At 25.7% G+C, this 21887-nt stretch overlaps 2 protein-coding genes across 2 annotated transcripts; one reads left to right on the plus strand and one right to left on the minus strand.

The window, feature by feature from the left end:
• Positions 1 to 6424: 6424 nt before the first annotated feature.
• On the minus strand, positions 6425 to 11615 carry LOC113547952 (vacuolar protein sorting-associated protein 51 homolog). The gene is made up of 15 exons (XM_026948551.1): positions 11433 to 11615; positions 10932 to 11066; positions 10748 to 10849; positions 10555 to 10674; positions 10320 to 10460; positions 10076 to 10228; positions 9560 to 9663; positions 9299 to 9499; positions 9016 to 9229; positions 8671 to 8889; positions 8424 to 8588; positions 8252 to 8362; positions 7241 to 7468; positions 7055 to 7167; positions 6425 to 6607 (listed from the first exon to the last, which is right to left on the minus strand). Exons 1-15 carry the CDS (start codon positions 11511 to 11513, stop codon positions 6499 to 6501), a joined length of 2196 nt encoding a protein of 731 aa, XP_026804352.1. The 5' UTR covers positions 11514 to 11615; the 3' UTR covers positions 6425 to 6498.
• Positions 11616 to 11758: 143 nt separating this feature from the next.
• Positions 11759 to 15552, plus strand: LOC113560285 (adenosine kinase-like). Its single transcript, XM_026966059.1, has 10 exons — positions 11759 to 11788; positions 13634 to 13692; positions 13760 to 13967; positions 14047 to 14182; positions 14263 to 14408; positions 14565 to 14735; positions 14803 to 14950; positions 15015 to 15101; positions 15168 to 15293; positions 15362 to 15552. The coding sequence occupies exons 1-9, from the start codon at positions 11759 to 11761 to the stop codon at positions 15287 to 15289; spliced, it is 1107 nt and encodes a 368-aa protein (XP_026821860.1). The 3' UTR covers positions 15290 to 15293; positions 15362 to 15552.
• The last annotated feature ends 6335 nt before the right edge of the window (positions 15553 to 21887 follow it).

Consider the following 21887-nt stretch of genomic DNA (forward strand, 5'->3'; position numbering starts at 1 on the left):
AGTTTATTAAACTTTCTGTGAACCTAATGACTAATGAGTTTTAATCTTTAATTTTTATCGGTATAACAGACATAATATTTTATAAGTTCCTTAAACATGTAAAATTATTTAATAATTAATAAAATAAAATGTATGTCATGCAGTTTTTTAATGATTTCATCAGTATTTTCTTGCACGGTGAATGTGTGAACTAAATATAAGCAGGTGTTAAAAATGTGTTTTTCATATATTAAGAATATATATATACGTTTATGTTTTCAAAAAAAATACAATATTTATTACATTTATGAAAACATAATTGACATGAAAAATAGCATATAATATTATTTTGTTTAAATATCTTATGATTGTTCATCAATGTTTGTTTTATTAAACGTCTTCGAACAAACAAATATTTTTAGGCATTACCTACCTACCTATTTGTTTAAATTATCATTTGTTAGAAAAGAACTTAGCAACAACTGGTTTATTTCTTTATATGAAAAAATATATATTAACATGTGTATACTTCTTTTTTCGTTGAAAACGTTTTAGATGTGTTATACAGCCAAAGGTGTAATATAAAATATTATTATTACTCAAAGGAAAGAATATTCATGACTAGGCGAACAACGTGTTACGGCATTTATGTCAATGCTTAATGAACACGACTGTATGCGTTAGGGGACAACAAGTATAAAATATATATATTATATTATTATGCATGTTATTTTTCCCATAACATACTTATATAAGTACACTGTGAGATCATAATAGGCACGCAACTACTTAAATTGATATAATATATAATAAATACATAAATAACAATTAAAAATTTGTAAAATATATATAGTTGGGTATCTATTATGATACCAAATATATAAATAAATTGATTAATACTAGATAATCAGGACAAGGCACAAATTTTAAAGATCTACATCATGATGTTTGATCAATTAAAAATAACCATATGTAGGTAGTTACAATGAAAGAAAATGTGCTATTAAATAGATTAATCTTAAGAGTTAATATCAAAGTATTGAAATTTTATAAGACTAAAGTATTTTACAAGTGTATTGTGTATTATAGGTAATAATTATAAAAGTAATTCAACTAGAAATAGTGTTATTCGGTCGCAATAATAATAATATGATAATCAATATTGCCCGAGTTTTTGAAAAAAAAAATACAATAAAATATATCAAACAATTAATATCAATATCATTTATTATTATTGTACGTGAAAAAGTTTTATTTACATTATTTATTATTAAATTATAAATACCTACCTCGATTTTTTCATCAAAATTACCCCAGCAACTTTTTACATTCTGACTAATTATTTCCATTAGATAGCTCAATTTACATTTATAAAATAGTTTTGAATTTATTAATAAGTTTATTTTAAAATTTGTAACCTTTATTTGTGTTTTTGGATCACCAGAATTCATTTATATGTATTATTACTTATAATTTATATCCCTCCATTGAAAATTCCTAAATACGCCACTACAAATGGCTTCAAACTCGAGCTAATATTGATAATATTTATTGAAAAAGATGCATTATGCAAAATTGTTTATAAAAATCTAATTGAAAAACCCAGTAAGAAAATGTTAAGTTAAGTTTTAAAATTTTATATTTAAACTTTTGTTCTTGTTTTTAATAATATTATGTTAAAAGAGGTGAAAATAAGTAACCATTCTGCTGTATAGTAGATATTGAGTGTACCTCAACACTGTAATGAACGTGTCCAATTTTAATTCGATGATAAAATTGTATAGGAAAAACAATTCTAAGTGTAGTATCTTAGTCTTAATTACAACGTATATTTTATAGTATATTTATATTGCTATTAAAGTAATTTATTTAACTATTAGTAATACGATAGGTTAAATTTATTTTTGCTGAAAACATATAAAAAAATCTATATAAAATATAATAAAATAGATAGGTACATTAAAACAAAAGTTTCAGGTACTATTGGTACCCACTAATAAATAATATTTTTGAATTACAACAAAAAAACAAACATTTTATAATTCTTCGTTAAAAATATAAAAAGTTGTCCAAATTGAAACTTAAAATATCTATAAAACAAAAATTATTTTTATACTATTTTCAGATTTTTTAGTTAAAAATGTTAAGTGTTTATAAATAATTAAACAAGCGTTAACATATTTTGAAAATGATATCAGATATAGAAAATGTTAATACAAATATTTGGTACAAATTTCATGTTGTATACGGTTATTCTTTAAAAAATACAAGAAAATATAAGAATATCATTTTAATAACTGGTTATGGGTAAAAAATAAAAGTTCTAGGTTTTCTCAATCATTAAAAAAATAGGGCTCCAGGGCTAAAATTTAAATGCGTTGAAAATAATAAAAAATTGTTCTTAAAAATTACCAAAATTGATTTTTGAAAAATGATCAACTTTTTTTTATAGCTACACAACTACCTACGCAAGCATATCCAAAACGATAGTTTAACTTTTGACACGTTTAATACTTCTTTATCTTAACTAAACTAATAATAACTAATTAAAAAACAGCATAAGCCCTGAATTTCGACACGTATCATACATGGAAATAAATGCGATTTGATGAATATCCAACTGACCGATTAGTTGTTATTTTGAGTCCCAGTAAAAAATCATACCAGATAATTTCTGGAGAGTTGATATTGATAGGTAAAAACGTTATGGTACTCAAACATAGAACGATTGATATTTATTGGTACGGATGAAAATTACTATTAAAAACTATTAAAGTAAATAGTATTATTAAAATGCTAAAAAATACTCTAATAATGGAAAAACATAGAGTAAAAGTTTTCCGACCGATACAAGATACAAGTACCTATAATACGACAGTCAGTTTACGAATTCTTACACAGTTATACGTATTTTTGTTTTAAAAAATTAAAACAAATTCATAAGAAGTGCCAAACAGTCGGGTCTATGATAAAGTAGACTTCTTATTTTCGCATTAACTTGGTGTTTGCAAATTGCACTACAATGTTCGAATTGGTAGGCCATACTACGATTGTCGTGCTTCCTGGGGAGAATAATAAATAATGCCCAAAATGTACAATGTTGTATAACCATGTGCGCATTTTTAAAAAGCGAATCAAGCGAGACAAAATTATTTAATATATTATACAAACCAATGGCGTAGTGTAAGTTTCAACTTAATGTATATGCTTTCAAATTACAAGACAATGAATTTATGGGGGGCTATTATGCCCTCCACACTCATTATTCAGTTTTCAAATTCAATTTTAAACATACCTACACTAGTTATTAATATTTTGAATTTTAATAATCATTAGTGTGTCTCCCCAGGAGAGGATGATAGACCCACCGGGACATCAGGATTTTTTCGGTGGGTCGATGAAAAATATCTGAATTGAAAATATCTGGATCTTAGATATGATCACGTGGACCGCTAGATTTTATTTTCCCGGGCTGGTCAGATTATGCATATCCGCCCCTGTGTCTCCCTACTCCCTACTTCAAAAATACTTTTTTCATCAAAATTCAGTGAACCGAAGGCTTTAAAGATAATTTTTCAACTTTATACTCACAAACTGTAATCATTATTGATTATTATTTAATTTAAAAAAAAATGCTAATTTATAAACAAAATATCCTAATAAACAATAATAATACACACGTCTAAATGATAATAATTAATGTTATAAGCTTATAAATATAAAACTTGCAAATGAATAGTGTATGTAATCAGTGGCGTATCCAGGATTTATTATACAGAGGTGTTTTAAAATTTAATAGACTTATGGTAGGTGGGGGTAAAGTTCATCAATAACTTCTGCCCTAGATATAGCTAGGTAGGTATACATCTCTATGGATATTCATTAATGCTAAGCCATTCAGCCTGTTTCCTCCAATGGTATTTCTTAAATACCTTTTAAGTCTACGGAGGGTTTAAAAGGAGCGTACCTACACTCTCAGATGTAGTGGCAAGGATCGTTGCCGATATAACCAACAGCTTGTGAATCATAGTAAAAATAATAGAACTACAATTTATTATGAATAATTATTTCTTGCACTCGTGTAGAGAAAATTATATTGTGAGTAAGTATGGAGTTTGGTCAAATATAACAAAATACGGCCGATGTGGGGGGGAGGTGTTCTAACACCCATATCACCCTTTATAGTTTTGTACGCCCTTGTATGTTACTGATCAGTAATCACGCATACACGTTAATACTGAATAGTACACAACCGTGACGGTCTATAGAGAGCGTTATAATGTTATATGTTTTATTATTGATATTCTATACCATCTATGTATAACAAAATATATAAATTATTGTCATTGTATGTATGTAATCGCTAACATAATAAACACGGTAGTTACTATAAAATATCGATATACGATATTAGAGAATTTACTAAATACTATAGCTCGGTGGAGCCTACAAAAATATAGTCATACCACTTATACCTAGACTTCTACACTTGGAAAGGTTAAAGGATAAATCTAACTGTCCAAACCATTTGGAAAAACTATTTAAATCATCTTGTAGTCTCAAGCAATCATCGGCTGTATATACTCGGGCATACAGTTTAATATCATCCACGAAACAGAGGAAATGCCATTTTCACAATGGCTATGATGTAGATTGTAGATAATTAAATAATAACACTGATTTCTATATTATCGATATTTAACAATTTCTAATTTTAGACTTTTAGTGCATTTTCTAATTTGGATAATGTTTTATGCTTTATGCAGTATTGTAGTCAATCTGTAGTGTGTATTTAGTGATTACCTACACCGATTGAAGATGCGGAATGACTGTTGTAGTTGTGAATGTTGTGATTTGTATTAACGTTGTATTGTTTATCGTTTATTATTAATACCTTCAATAAAACGACCAAAAGAAAAAAAATTTTAGATCAACTATCCAAACATTAAAACGAAAAATAAATATACATTTATAGTTAAAGATAAATAATTACAAATTTAAACTTATACTATAATTGTACAAATTTCTAAAAAGTGCGATGTTATATTTTTTCATTTACCCTCATATCACAACCCCTCCTCCCCCCAAAAAAATAATTCTAGGTACGCTAATATCTTCTAGTATAATGCTTCTAGTTCTAAGATAAATTATTGTCTAAGATCGTAATATGGTTAGTGAGGGATTCTGTATAGGCAATAACACGATTACTATCGAGTGGCTGTGCGGGTCATTATAGTTTATGCTAAGTACAAATATGCAGATAGCCCATCATCTTTCTACTAACTATTCTTTATACGTGGTTCATAATAAATGGATATGAGTGTTTGTACGTGTATGATGTTGATGTGGTTATAAGAAGGGACACTAATAATTATTGTTCTCGTCATATATGCATATGTCATTAATTTGACATAATTGATAAATATACGATTTGCATACTATCCCACTGCTGGATTCGAATTTGAGAGTACGAGACGCCCATCACTAGTTTGTATTAGTGTGTTGTTTTAGTCTTACAAACGTATACAACATGGAGAATTTATGTTCAACAGTTCCAATTTGTGTAATAACCATTTATAATAGAGAGAATTGATCTATTATTTAATTTAAAGGTAAGAACATTATCTGTGCTAAAATTGTGTTTTTACGAAATTTCAATTTTTAGTGAGCAATACGAATTTTTAAACTGTAGTATTTTACATACTCGTAGTCATAAAAATTACTTAAAAATTAAAATATGGTATAAAAAAGCCCACGAGAACAGAGAATGTTCTTACCTTTAAGTTTGATAATAGATTAATGTTATTATTGTTATTACACAAAATCGGAGCCGCTGAACACAAATTTAATATATGTCGTACTTTGTATGTTTATAAGATGGTAACTAAACATGTGACTGTGGCGTTGTTTAATATGTTTACTTTGGAGTTTGGACCAATTTCGTCCATTTATTTACCTGAAAAAGCGCAATTCACTCATTTAATAAATAAAAACGTGTACATTTAAGATTTTAAGCGAAGCGTTGAATATATTTAAAATTAAATTTTTTTAGTTCTTAACTCCTAAGTGTATGACGTATGTCCAAATCTGTTTAAAAGTTATTTGTAGGCTATTAGCATTTAAAGAAGAAAATATAAGAATTTCTAAACCTTTTTTTTAAAATACATATCGTGTAATTAGATTGATCGGTATTTGAAATGAAAATTGGGTCTTATTAACATGAAAAGCAATCCATTTCAAAACCTGTAAATTTCTTTATTTTAAAGTATTATATTATACATAAATTGCATACATATTCTTGTTGTATATACATCATAAGGTTCACTATTTATTAATAATAATTAATACATTCACTATTTAATTAATTTATTATATATATATATAAATTATAATTAATAAATAATAAATACAATAAATTCTATAAAATAATGTAGATTTGAATAATTAACAATATAGTATAATATAATTTAAAAAAATAAAAACAGTTACATTACATCACATAATACAGAATATAAGTATTTAACCTCTTTCACAAATAATTTCAACAACACTTGGTTCCATTAATACTGGATTTAAACATCTATGAACAGAGCTGCTCAATATTTCATCCAGAAGCAAATGTACCAAACTGAAATGAATTATTTAAATAAATTTAGATAAAGTCAAAAGCAGATTATAAGTAAAATGAACAGTAATTTATTTATTTTTCAACAATATCATGTTTTAAAATTTAAATTCATTTAAGATTAGAAAGCTGAGAAAACATAGTGTATGCAATATATTTTAATGATAGAAAAAAAAGTTTATAAATAATTGAAAAATAATTTAAATATAAAAAAAAGAAAATGTAAATGGACAATAGTAAAATGCAATTTGTATACAAACACTTTGTGATTTATAAAATTAATTAATTAATTTTATATTATAAGGACTTAGAAAATATATATTTTATAGATATTTTACTTTTATAACTTAATCAATTACTTTTAATATTTCTCTTACGTTGTTAAATTATATCTAATATGAGTAAATTTTAAATAAATAAATAATGTTTTAAAATAATATAATATCATACTTTTCGTCTGAAACAAATCGCCACAAATAAAGTTGTAAATAATGAATATCAACTTGAACCTGTTGAAGTCCATAGCGATTAAATGTTCTTAAACGAACACATTCTAAAAGTGTCTAGAACATTAAGAGAATCAAATTAAAAACAATTTAGATTAAAATTATAAAGGATATAAATATATATATCCACCTTTAGACTTATTTTAATAATGCCTGTTGTAATAGAAACTCTTGAAAATTGAACAGGTGAAAATATGTCTATGCGTTCTGAAAATAATCTATTAATGGCGGAAAATGTTTGGGTATTTGCAGCTGTTCCACCAGATGACCATGCTCTAATATGCCTAGACATTTGAGTCCTACGACTTGAATCACTACTTCTGTCTGTTCGCATACCTTCTTCAAATAATTCACCAACCTAAATATAAAGTGTTATTTTAATAATTACGTACAAATTTTAACCGCTATTGGAACAAAAAGTATGACATTTTATAAAAATACTTCATTTAATTAAATACAACTTATTATTGTCTTAAAAATTTTAAGTAAAATAAAAAGTATACATTTTTTTAATAAAAAACTGTTTTGTATGTATATTTTACACAAATAGTTTTTTCAGTGTTCTCGTAATAAATAAATGTTTATAAAATAAATAAGTAATATATATTAAATATAGTCATTAATATATCATTGTTTTTTATTATAATTATTTGTTTTAAAATCTTGGTACTGGTTTGTTATAGCCCCGCCACTTAGGTTAAAGTTATTAAATACATCGTAAAAATACAAAATAATGAATTTATTTATTGATATTTATGAATCTAATAATTCTAATAATCTAATAATAAATTATAAATTTTATAAAAATGTTTATGTTTTCCATGATTCTTAAAATGATGCTACATCTTTAAAAATTGTTTCAAACAGATCATTATTATTTAGTTATGATTGCTATATAAATAAGGCCATGTACGAGTCTAAAATTTTTTTAATTGTTCCTCTACATTTTTGGTTGCCCCATTTGGCTGAACCCCACATTCTCTCAACATTTTGAGCATGGGCTCCTGAGATAGAGCAAGCTATAAAGTTATCACTCGCAACGGCAAGGCTATAACTAGTATAAGGTTATTCTTACAAGCATATTCATCAGAAATTTAGTAATTTAACTAATTTATTATATACTACAAATAAGAAGTTATACTTGACTATCTACAGATGTAATTTCCTCAACCACTCGTTTCATAACAGCACGCACAGTTCTTGGTTCTAAACTATGAAGCCAATCACGAGTTTCGACTGATTTCTTTAACATCTAAAAATTAAAAAGTAAAAATAAAGCAGATCAATATCAGAAATTGTTTTATATTATTTACTTGTGATATGGATAGTCCTTCAACACGGACATAATAGTTAACAAGATCTTGAGCAGCAGAATGCATATCTGATGCCAGCTCAACTTCAGAGCTAAGTTGAGATGAGTTCTTGTTTTTGATTTCAAAATATTTATTAATCTCATAAGTTTCATCAACTAATTGTAACTAAAAATAAATTATTAATAAATATTATTTAATTATTTTATTATATTTACTAACAATTCTTTAAGAATCTAAGTTAGCTTACCAAATAACTAATACCAGACATTTGATATTCGAGACACATTTTTGTCATGATTAGGAAAAGAAAAGCAGGTGGGCAAGGTATGCATATAGTATAAGAACGAGCAGCTGAAGATAAATAATGTAAAAATTCCACAACAAGTCCTTCGCGTACATTATCAACACTAATGGATTTTCGAAGAGCATGATTGGTTGAAAATGATACTTCTGGTTCTAAAAATGCCTAAAAACAAAATTAATCTATAATAATCATAAGATTAGAAGAATGATATAAAAATAGTAACTGACATTTGAAAGATTTGTTTTTTTATTAAATTTGAATATATAATAATAATAAATATTTACTCACAGAAATATCTTGTAAAATTCCTTTAACTTTTTCTATTACATCTGATGTTAATGATGCTAAGGATTCCATTGCAAATCCATTATCATTTAATTTTTGTAAAGACACTAATGATTGACGTACAGTTGCTAGTTTATCATGGAAATGCGCTTTTAACATAGCCAAGTGTAATTTAGTTTGACGATGTGCAGCAGAAGAAATAATCTCTAAAGCATTCCTATGAATATTTATCATATTATTATTAATGTTGCATGATACTAATTTTTTTATGGACTTAAATACATACAGTGTAAAATCTTTGTAGGAAAACAATTTTCCAATTGCTTGAATTTTCCTGTAAAATCTATCCAAAGCTCTAACTAGGATCGCTGTGTCACTTGTATTTTTATCAATATAACATTGAACTATTTCCAAGTATCGAATCATATTTTCTTCAACAAACACATTTAATTGATTTATACTGATTTCGATCTCTTCATTTTCATCACTAAAAAAAGACAAGAATTAATAAATAAATCAACATTTTCTTTTTTATATAATGTTTTACTTTTTTGATAGGTTTTCAATAAACATATCATTGAATGATGTGATTACCATGCACAATTGACTAAAGAAAGTGTCGCTTCCTAAATCAATGAATTCAATCATATCCTATGAAAATAATTATATATATATAAATAAATAAAAAAACCATAACCTATAAAATTTGTTTATTTCGTGATTATATTCTTATTATTTGAATAGCATTTAGATACTAAGACTCAATATAATTTTCTAAAGTTTTAATTAATTCTATAATTCAGAAATTTACAGGTAATAAAAGGTTGAACATTTATCAAATAAAGATAGAACAGGATAAAAGAACCAAGTAATAGACACTTGTTTTAGGTAATAAATTTGTATAATAGTATTAGGATATATAATTTGGGTTTTTTTTTTTATATTTTATTAGTAAACATGACACTTGTTTATTATACTTTTTAAATACCTAGTTAATGGTAGTAGTATTAACTTTAAATACACATGAAATTTAAAACTAAGAATTATAACAAAATTTACTTACTTGATTTAAATTTTCCACTTGCAATTCAAGTACGTGCAATGATTCAAATAGACGATTTTTTGAGTGTAACAAAAATTCTTTGCAAAGTGATAAAACTGGCTCATCAAGTTGGAGTAAAAGATTAACAGATTTAGTTAATTCTTTACCAGTAATCTAGAACATAAAGGCCTTTTTGGTCAAATCATGATTTAATATTATAGATTAAACAATTAAAGTAATTAAAAAATTATAAATAAATAGTTACATCTTTATCTCTTAAATGGCTATATAAAATTTTCATTAGTTCATTCACTATATTATTACAATCATTAAGTATTCCCTTTAAGGATTCTTGATTCCCATATTGTGTTAAAACTCGTTGAGCGTGTAAATATTCTTGAACAACCTAATAAAGTAAATATATTTTAATTACATATTTTTGTTTTATAATAAATTATCTATTTATTTCGTGAATAATTTAAATAAGTACATTATTCTACCTGTGCATAATCTCCTTTTGTTAAAAGTTTATTTAATGTTGTAGGTAGAGTGTAAACAAATTGCAAACGTTTTAATAATGTATGGGTCTCTGAAAGTTTTGATATTTCATCTCGATTAGCCTAAATATAATTAAACATATACATAATAATTATTCATAGAATATAGTTATTTTTCTATAAAATTGTCACTTGCATGCAAATTTGATGTAATTATTTCTGATGTATGAGTAATCTCATCCATTTTAGATAAAAGCATTTCCATATCTTCTTCTAAGCTTTTAAAATCATTTTTCATCTATAATATATATAAAAAGTTAACAAATTAAAACCATTCTAGTATTTTTTTTTTTTTTTTTTTTTTTGTTTTAATATCTTACTTTTCCAATTGTATCAGTAGCCAAAATAAATTTGTTATAGTTTTCATAAACTAAAGTTTGCATGTCAGAATGTAAAGATTGAATATCTTGATGTATTTCTCTTTCATGGTCTATAACTTGTTTTAAATTTGACTCCTGTATAATAATATTACAAATTGATATATTTAATTAAGTCACAAAACAATTCATATTAAATCTAAGATTGTCTTTTAGGATACTATACATTATAGATTTTTTTTTTTTTTTACAGAAGCATTTTAAAATTGAATGCAAAAATAAAATTAAAAAAGACTAAATTAACTGAAATTATAATAATTGTATGAATTATACTCAAAATAATATAGAAAATAAGTGTTAAAATCTTAACTCAAAGTAATTGTTTGTCATAATTATTAATTTCTATTAACAATGTTTGTTTAAGTTATCAAATAAAATTGCTGAAAAATCATATGAAAAACTTAAATAAGAAATGTTTACACAGTAAATCTTGGTTTATATTACCTTAAGTACTTTTTTGACATACATTTCTGCATTGAAACATGCACCGTTAATATCATAAGGACTTCCTGGTTTAATATCCATTTTAGTACATGTATTTAATATTAATATTAATATATTATTAATATTTTTATATAACCAAAGTACAATATTGTACAAGAACAAAATTACTATATAGTTACTACCTAGTACCTACCATAGTATTTTAGTATTTACTTTTAATCCGTTATCACTTATCAATACCCACTGTATAAGAAATTACGTGAGTGAAGTTAGCAATAATTATTGACAGAGTCATTGATAAGGAAGTCCCCATATATAGATAGGCCATGGCTGAAACGTACGAAGAGTTGCCTAAAGTTTGCTCCTCAATTAAATTACTTATATTCACTTATAGATATTTAGTTCAAACTATCTAATTATAACACCGTGGCTAGACCCTAGACGCCTAGTGCTAAATGATTTAAATAATAGTCATTATTTAACATAATATAATATAATATATTATATTGACTACCATTTAAAAAAACATGATTGTTTAGAATCATTTTAATTGTATTTTTATCTGAAAATATTTAAAATTAAATTAAACAATTAGCAGAAACATATCAATATATAATTGATAAATGTACGGATTCAATGATTCAAATTTAAATTATCATAAATTAAACGGAGAAATCAGATTAGTGGTACACTAAATATTCAACTTAAACGTCTTCTGAAATCAAGAACAAAAATGCTATTTAAGTTAACTTTCAAACTAGTTCAGATATCCATTATTATTCAATAACATCTAAACTTCTTCAATTCATAACACTTTCAGTGTTTACTGCAACACAGGAGGAATCGTTTTCAATAGTCTATCGATTGATACTCTTTAAAATATAAACTAGATTCAATTTATTATCAGAATCATTCCCAAAGTTGAAAATATAAACTTTTTTCAACTACCTACTTATTATTGTACATAAATACTTAATATTATATAGATACGCAAAAAACGCAGTATTATAAAATCAATATATGTTATACATGGAACAATATAGAATTACTAGAAAGTAAAATTGTAAATTTTTTGTTAGTATTATATCATGAAAATGGTCGTAGAGGGAATTTGATAAATTTTTTTAATATGAGTAGTGACTAGTGAGTGGCTTAATACTAAATTTAAATTACCTCCACTAAAGATACAAACTTAAGTATAAAATTGTGCAAAAATTGGACGTATTCAAAATATATACGGAGTTTTCCGATTTCCGAACGAATCAAACGTTGAAAATTAATAATTTGATTACATCTTACTTCTCCAGAAATCAAATACCCCAGTTGTTTGCAATCACACAGCAATCACCAACTGTTTGCAATTACCTAGCAATCATCTGATACATATGCTGCAAGTAATATAATATAACATCGTGGACAAATAAATGTAATCCACATTTTTAAAGAGGCTACATCATCATCACTAAAACAGTGTTTTAAAAATTAAAATTTCATAACAAAATCAAATACAAAGTAATTGATTCCATCTATTACCCATTGGCCATCATGATGCTTAGGATTTTTTTTCATATAAAACGGTTTAACTAAACATGTTACCTGGACAGTTTAGAAAAAAAGTGGATAGTTTTTCTCTTTGTATTTTTTTTTCGAAAACTATCCTTAAAATTGAAGATAAAAATATAAAAACATGTTTGCTGATTTTATAATTATATCAGACAAAAAACAATGATTAATTGTGAATTCAACACATTCATCTTTACTTTCATAATCTATAAATTTGATTATTACTTATTAGATCTACAGTCAATCTGCAGATTTTTGTAAGTATATAATGAAATAAAAAAAACAATTTTGAACCGTTTCTTAAAATTGTTCTTATAAAATATTTAAAACAATTAAATAAAAAGAAAACAGTTAATATTGTTGCTAATGGTGACAAAATCTAGTTTTATTTAAAACAAACATATTACATCGACACTATAGGCATATTTTCAGTTAAAACTTGACTTGCATCATGAATTTTTCTAAAAGTTTATTTATGATGAATTCCATAAAGGCCTACAGCACTTACGTTTTTAGTATAGTATGTATAATTTTACAATTGTACATGATTAAAATATGAACTACTTTATTGAAAACCTAAGGCAGTGAAAAACAATTAAATAGTATTGTAATTACTAATTAATATTTTTTTCTTTTAGTGGAACGGACAAGATCAAAAACAATCAAAAATTATAAATTATAATCGTCCCGTTATCAAGTAAAAACGATAAAACGTTTGTTGAATATTGAAATCATATCATAAATTTCGATTTTATTGATTTTAGACCTGGAATGGTCGTCGGTTTTTGCAACCCGCTATTGGACATGACTGTGGTAGGAAACTCAGAGATCTTAAAAAAGTATGATCTTAAAAGCAATGATGCTATAATAGCCGGAGAAAAACAAGCGGAAATTTATAAAGAATTAGAAAAAGATCCAAATATACAATATACTGCTGGAGGTTCTGGTCAAAACTCCTTGAGAGTTGTCCAAGTAATATCAATAAAAAACTAAAATAAATTAAATATTTATAATCATAATAGTAAAAAAAAAAAAAATGTTGTACCTACAGTGGATATTAGGAGAACCGAACTCGGCTACGTTTTTTGGCGCAGTCGGGAATGATCGGTATAGTGAAATTTTGAAACGCGAGGCGAACCGTGATGGACTAGACGTGAAATACCAATACCATTCTGACAAGCCCACAGGTAAATATTGAAATATTGAAAATACTTTTTTTCTTTAGAAAATGTATATGTAATAGTAATATAATCATTATTTTTTGTAGGAACATGTGCTGTCATTATAACAAACAATGGAAAATATCGATCGCTGTGTGCCAATTTATCAGCATCTAAAAGTTACACAGATGACCATTTGGAACTACCAGAAAACAAAAAAATAATTCAAAATGCAAAGTTTTACTTAGTGACTGTAAGTTTTTTAGTTAAAAAAATTTTTTTTTTAGTTTTTGTAAGCTTACCCATAGTAACCTCATCGATACATTTTTTAAATCATAATTTTATATTATACATTTATCAATGTTATTTGGTGCAACGAAGAAAATATTAAGTAGTAGTTTTGTTTTAGGGTTTTTTTTTAGTATCAAATCTTAGCGCCAGTGAAAAAATTGCAAGAATCGCATACGAAAGGAATCGCCCATTATTATTCAACATGAGTGCACCATATATTTACGAATCATATCTTGATTCAGTTATGTCCATTTTTCCATATATAAATATTATAGTTGGAAGTGCCGAAGTAAGTAGAATTAAATGCAGTGTAGTTAAATAAAATAATAATTAATTCGAAAAATGTTTAATTTTAGGAAGCTAAATCATTTGCCTTAGCAAATAACTGGGAAACAACAGATATAGAGACTATCGCACTCAAGTTAAGTACATTTAATGTTAGAAATTACGGTCATCGCTTAGTTATTTTAACTCAAGCCGAAAATCCAGTTATCGTGGCTACGGGTAATTATTTGCGTGAATATAATTTTTGTAACAACTAATATCTCCATTACATTATTGCTTAAAGATAATCATGTTAGAACATTTGAAGTACCGAAAATACCTGAGAAAGATATTGTGGACACAAACGGAGCAGGCGATGCATTCGTTGGTGGTTAGATAATTTACTTTAATTTAAAAATATCTGTATTTTAATTTTTAATAGCCATTTTTATTACAGCATTTATAGCTAAATATGTTTTGGGTTACCCGTTGAAAATGTGTATCCATAGTGGAATCGAAGCAGGATCTTATATCATAAAACAACATGGAATGACAAGAGGAGATGCGTTCAATGTTTAAATAGGTAAAATTCACTTTACCACCCCGTGCAAATTTTCCATTTTATTTTTGAACTTTTATTAATTATTTAAGAACTATGGTACAATCAGAGTTTGCCGGTCGGACGTTTCGAAGTTATGGCTTTTGGAAGTTAGCAATTTTGCGTTTTTTACGTGTGGGCGCAACACTACGTTTATCATATTTTCATCGATTTTTTTTATTATTTTATTGAAACTGATATGATGCAGACACAAGAGATTAACTTTAGCATTTTTTTTGGTTATTGCTTGGTTATAAATTATTATAGCCATTGCCCATTTAGTATTTATAAGACACAGTTTATTGTAATAATTTTATAAGTTTATCTTTATTTATAAATGGTGTTCAATTTTACCTGAAAGGTTAGCCAAAAAATAAAGCTATGTATACTATTTAATTGAGTAAAGTGATTCTTTATCAAACAACACTCATTATTTCGTCAAGTATTGACTTTTTTTCATAACATTTGTTTTATGCATTTTTCAAACTCTATGAAACTTTTATTTTTTTCACCCTTTTATTTAATAGTGAAACCATAATCAACTTTTAATTTTCAAATGGTAACCTTATTTAAAATATACTAAATTAATAGGGCTATTTTTTTATGAATTTTAACGTTTAAATTATTATTTTTCAATATATTTTTAGCAAGATATAGCTTTTCAAAGTCGGGTAGTGTTCAGTTTTTATAATATTTGTTCCTGACATGTAGTCACATGGGTAATAAATTATAATAAGAATTATAAAAGGTATATGTTTTTAAATGTAATTTAATTAACTTGTTACCGACTATCGACGCAGTACTGAACTTTGTGCCCTCGATATAGGTAAAAACAGTGACCATGTGTATAGAGATATAAAGATATAGATAATGAATTTCAAAGACGGTAGAGATAGTACGTCTTCTGTTTAAATCCTATAGACTCTTATGTCACAACTCTATTAATTTGGACAATTTATAAAATAAATAGTATTTTAATATCATCTGTACACCTATATCTTACTTGTACCTTTTTCAAATTAAAGCAACTACCCCAAATAATTAATAAAATCTTAATTTGTATTTCATGGTAATCATTGGTAGTAATAGTAGTTGAGTAGTTCAATCTACAACTGTGGTCTAGACTTACCGAGTTTTAAATATTATTTTGAACTATAAAGTATATGATATTTTGAATTGTTTTAAATATTTAGATGCATATTTCACTGAGTATTTTGGAATTAGTTATGATTAATGTAAATTTCAGTTAATTTTGGAACAAGACATATTTATAAATTCAATAATTAGGCAATCCATGAGTTAAGTATAAATATAAATATAATCATTATTTGTTAAACACCTTATTTAAAATCATAAGGGCCCAATTTTTAACATAATGTATTTTTTTACACTTAAAATAATTCTGAATAAATATATGATCAACATTTCCTAATACATTGATTTTATTTTTAAAGCTAATATAATCTTATTTCATGTTTAATTGTTTAAGTAAAATGGAACATTATAATGATAGTTACAATTTCTGTTAAATACAAGTTCAATATGTTATAAACATAAAGTAAAATAATTTTAACTTAGCTCAGTTATACATATATTATACAAATAATAAAATAAAATAAATAATAAATTATTATTTATAATTATAAATTTATAATTCCTTGTATTGATGATATTTCAATTTGTTCATAATAAATACATCTTTAAGTTTAAATACTTAATATCATTTAAAACTATTTATATACATTAACATATTCAAAGACAATATATCTATTGTTGATGCATAAATAATAAATATATTCATATTCTACAATTATTTGTTGCATTAAAACTGGGTCCTAGTCATAAATTAATCCCTACTTAATTTTATTTTATATTATTAGTGACCACTATAAAATATTATTATCATTTTAAAGTCCAGGATTATGAAAAATGTATTCTAAATTCGATGACACAGTTTAATCAATATTTTCGTTTTGCAATTATGCAAAATATGAATAATGATTAACATGTGTTCAAAAAATCAGAACAAATTCTCCATTAACCCCAGACTTAAAACAATAATACTATTTAAAAGCGACACTAGTAATAATAAATATTAACTTGAGTATATAAATTTAATAGTAACAACTTATTAATAATTATCAATAAATAGGCACCAACATCAACTATTTACAAATAAAATGTCAATATTTTGCGTATTACTAAGTTGGATGTTGTTACAATATTTAAAAGTTATTAAAAACTAAAGGTTATACGTAGCTAGACTTGGGAATTTAAAAGCTTTAAACACAGACAAATACAAACATAAATACAGTAGATACCGCTTAATGTGGGCACCGGTTAATATGGGCAAAATGGTCTGGTCCCAATATAAATGTATATTAATGTCGTAGCTCGTAGGCCATATGGAAAATTAGTTTTTTTGCAAAAAGACTAGGCACTTTGCAATGGGATAGCCCGTTTGCGAACTACTTATTATTTTTCCAAACAGCCTGCTGTTTTTCAGGCTCATTGCATACAGACTAACAGCAGTTAGGCCTTTTAAGAACTACAATCGTTTTATGGTAAAATCATTTTAATTATTTTATTTTAAGGGTTATTGATAATAACACAGTACAATATAATATGTAACATAAATGTAACATGTAACATTATTTATTACTTATACAGTTGTTGCTATTGATATTACTAGTCTTATTATATATTACTAACAAAAAAAAAATATGTAAAATATTAAATTAAATTTAAATATTACAAAAAATATTACATTACAATATTAAGTATTATATAATATAAAATACCTAATTATATTGTATAATATATAATTTTTGATATTGTAGTAATGTAATATTTTTTGTAATATTTCAATTTAATTTAATTTAATATCATTTTACATACTTTTTTTGTTGTTAGTAATGTATAATAAAACTAGCACAAAAACTGTACAAAATGAATAAGTAATAAATAATAATGTTACATGTTACTTATTGAAATATTCAAATATATCATAACCTATTTTTGTGCCAAAAATTAATCTTTAATCAACTTTTAAGGGTAGTCTCACTTGAATATTTTTCAAATATTTTTCCCACCATCCTGGTATTTTTTACAATAATTAAATTTTTATCGGAAAAAAAAATAAAAATTCATACAGAAAGGGATTTTTTTGACCTTTTTTGATAAAATATTTTTTTTTTTTTTAAACCAATTTCTATTTTTATGGTCAACCGCTTAATGTGGGCAAACAGGGTTGATCCCAACGTGCCTACATTATGCGAAATCCACTGTATTGTATACTAGAACAAGACAATTTTGACTGTTTATTATTTGTATTATAAATTTTTCCTTTTTTTGAATAATTGTACTTATTGCTCTAATATCAATGACATTGAATAAAAAAAAACTGATAGGTCAATACGAATTCCTCTAATAAGTAAAAACTGTATAAATGTATAATATGCAAAATACACATTTGCATACACACATACATACTAAATAATTTTATATAATTATAAATACAGTGAAAACTTTATAACGAAACTCTTTACAACGAAAAACTCAACCTTCTAGATTACATTATCAAATGCTTTTTCGATATCCACAAAACCTATAAATGTTTGTTTGTCTTTCCTAATCCTTTTTTGAATGATTATCCTTAGCGACAATGTTGAAATTGAAGCCTTAGTAATATTGAATATTGAGGTATTTAACACAAATGATAACACGACTTTATGATTATAATAACAGTTTAATATAAATGTAACATACAACTAGATATAGACACACGTCGTACAACGTACCATGTCAATGAGTATCAGAGAGTGACCCAAGAGAGAGTGAGTCTTGTACACAATATGAGCCCTATATATACGCGTCATTGACGTCACATAATCATACCTATGTATGTATATGGTATTAATAAGTATTGTTTCACATTACAATAGAAAGTTAAACAATGATATATAATATATTGATACGTGCTCCTGTGTGCTTACAATGTATGCATACTAATATTAATTGTTTATTTCAACAGACAACATTGCTTTGCTCGTTCCCATAATTCCTTCTGAACCCAAATTGATTGAATCCGTCAAAGATTGTTCTATTTTATCTTCAATACGTTTGAATATAATGTTTGTTAATGCTCTGATTTAGAGGCATGGGATAGCAGACTGATGGTACGGTATTTTTCTCATTTCTTTGCTGCTGTATTCTTTGGAATGGGGATAATTAGGCTCTTTACGCAATCTTCAGACAATTCACGAGTTTCGTATATGACTTTGATAATTTGAAATAACTCCCTTTTAACTTTTTCTCCCAACTCCTTCCAAAACTCCGCTTGTATTCCATCAATTCCTGCTGCTTTTATATTTTTCAGATTCCGCAAAGTTTTATTGAACTCTTCTCTCATAACTGGGTCTATTTCATTGTCTTCTTCGTTTCTTTCTTCGGTTTCATTTTCCTTAAGTGTTTCCCCCTTGTACAGAAATTCTAGATATTCTTTCCATCTTTTTGCTATATCATTTTTTTTTCGTATAGCATTCTTCCGTTGCTATCTTTTATTCCCTCTACTCGGGGCTTATGTTGGCCAAAAAACTTTTTCACCATTTTATATGCTTCATCTCTACTTCCTGTCTCTATGAGGGTTTCTATTTCACTGCACATTTCTTCCAAATATTTTTCTTTTGCTTCCCTTGATTTCCTAATAATTAGATTCCTCAGTACTCTGTATCTTTCCTGTCTATCTGGCATCTCTACTGTTTGAACTCTTGTATTTCCTTCTTTCCTCTATGACACGGTACGCAACGTTCGTCGGTACAAAGTACAGGCACCGCAGCGACCGGTCTACGCCTTATCAACTAAATTTAAAAGCAAATTCATTATTTTTGAAAAACTATCAATTTTAAAACTCATAATTTAATTTTAACGATTGTGAAAATATTTGAAATATGTACAATTGTGACATCAAGACAAATTATTGTTGTCATTTAGTATATTTTAGTAAAAAATAAGCAAGCCATCAAGATTTGTATGGTTAACTGAATTTACTAAAGTAAATTTCTAGTTTTCTATATCTATTACAATATTAAATGTGACCAATATTTGAACAGATAACATGTTTAAGTATTTTTAAGTTTAAGAAATCACGTTTAAGTATTTATATGAACAAATTAGTTAAAAATAGTTGCTTTTGTGTGAATAATCTTATAAAATATAAGTGCTAGTCTTTAAAAAGTTATATCAATATAGGTACTAATTGTTTACAACACTCACAATATTTAAATTTATTAGCTACAAGTAATATTACCGATATGTATATTTATGTTTAACACGATTGACAAATGTAACTTACAGTATTTTGGTTCATGCCAGCGGTTAATATCTAGTTCAATTAAATAATAAATCATAATATAGGTATTTACTATTTTGCTATATTTACTGCATTATTAAATGCAACAATATTTAAACAAATTAATAGAAAATAATGATAAGCTCAAAATGGTAGCTTTTGTATGAATAATTTTATAAAATATAACTGCAAGACTTTAAAAAATTATAAATTCTATAACTTTATTAACGCAAACCAACAAAATCCCATATGGCTGTACTCCGATTTAACAGTTACTTGCACTTTAACTCTAGTCTGTAGATGGTGAAACCGGCCAATACAATACAAAAATATTAAGTAAATTTTTGAAGTTATTACTCATGAGTCAAGAATTTCAGTAAAATAATATTAAATACATTAGAAAATTTAAATATTTAGGTGTTGAAATTTGCTGAATTGTATTGATTTTCATTAAAATAAAAAAAAAATTATGTCACATTTGCAGTTTTAGGTACCTACAATGACTTTTAGAGTAATTAAGCATTTGCTTTATTTTAATTAGTTACCATACATTTTAATAAGATTTTAACTTAAATTGATTAAAAATGAAACTGGATATGAACATTTATAAATATATTAAAAAGAAAAGTTGACAAGTGGTCACCTTAAGGAACACCAGAAGGTTCATGGAATTGTGTAAAGGTAATTATTTGTATTATAAGTACTTTATTAATTTTTATTCGACTTATGTACAGTAAAATCCCGTTACAACGAATTCAAGGAGACCAAATTTTGATTTCGTTATAACAGACATTTCGTTGTAACGAAAATTCGAATAAGTTTTCTTATTAATCTGTTTTCGGCAGAGGACTTCTATGACTTTCGTTATAACGGGATTTTTCGTTGTTTTGGTATTCGTTGTAACGGGAATTTTCTGTATTATATTATAAAACATTTTATTGTATTGCCAATTATTTTATTTTATTTTATTATTTTTTCACAATGTATTAGGTAATAATTTCAAAATTATGCTGACCGAATAGGAGGCCGCCGATTTTGTAGGATAATAAACCTATTATTATATTGTTAGTATTGTTAACCAAGATAGGTAAATTCAATCTCCTATAAAATGGTTTATTACAAGGTGAGGCATTTTTTACACCTTTAAAATATTTTTTGAAAAAGTCATTGATATTTATAGTAATAAAATCAGCATCTAAATCTATGAGATATTCTAAATTATATTTTTT

This window comes from Rhopalosiphum maidis, chromosome 1 (assembly GCF_003676215.2).
Source record: "Rhopalosiphum maidis isolate BTI-1 chromosome 1, ASM367621v3, whole genome shotgun sequence".
Taxonomy (NCBI): domain Eukaryota; kingdom Metazoa; phylum Arthropoda; class Insecta; order Hemiptera; family Aphididae; genus Rhopalosiphum; species Rhopalosiphum maidis.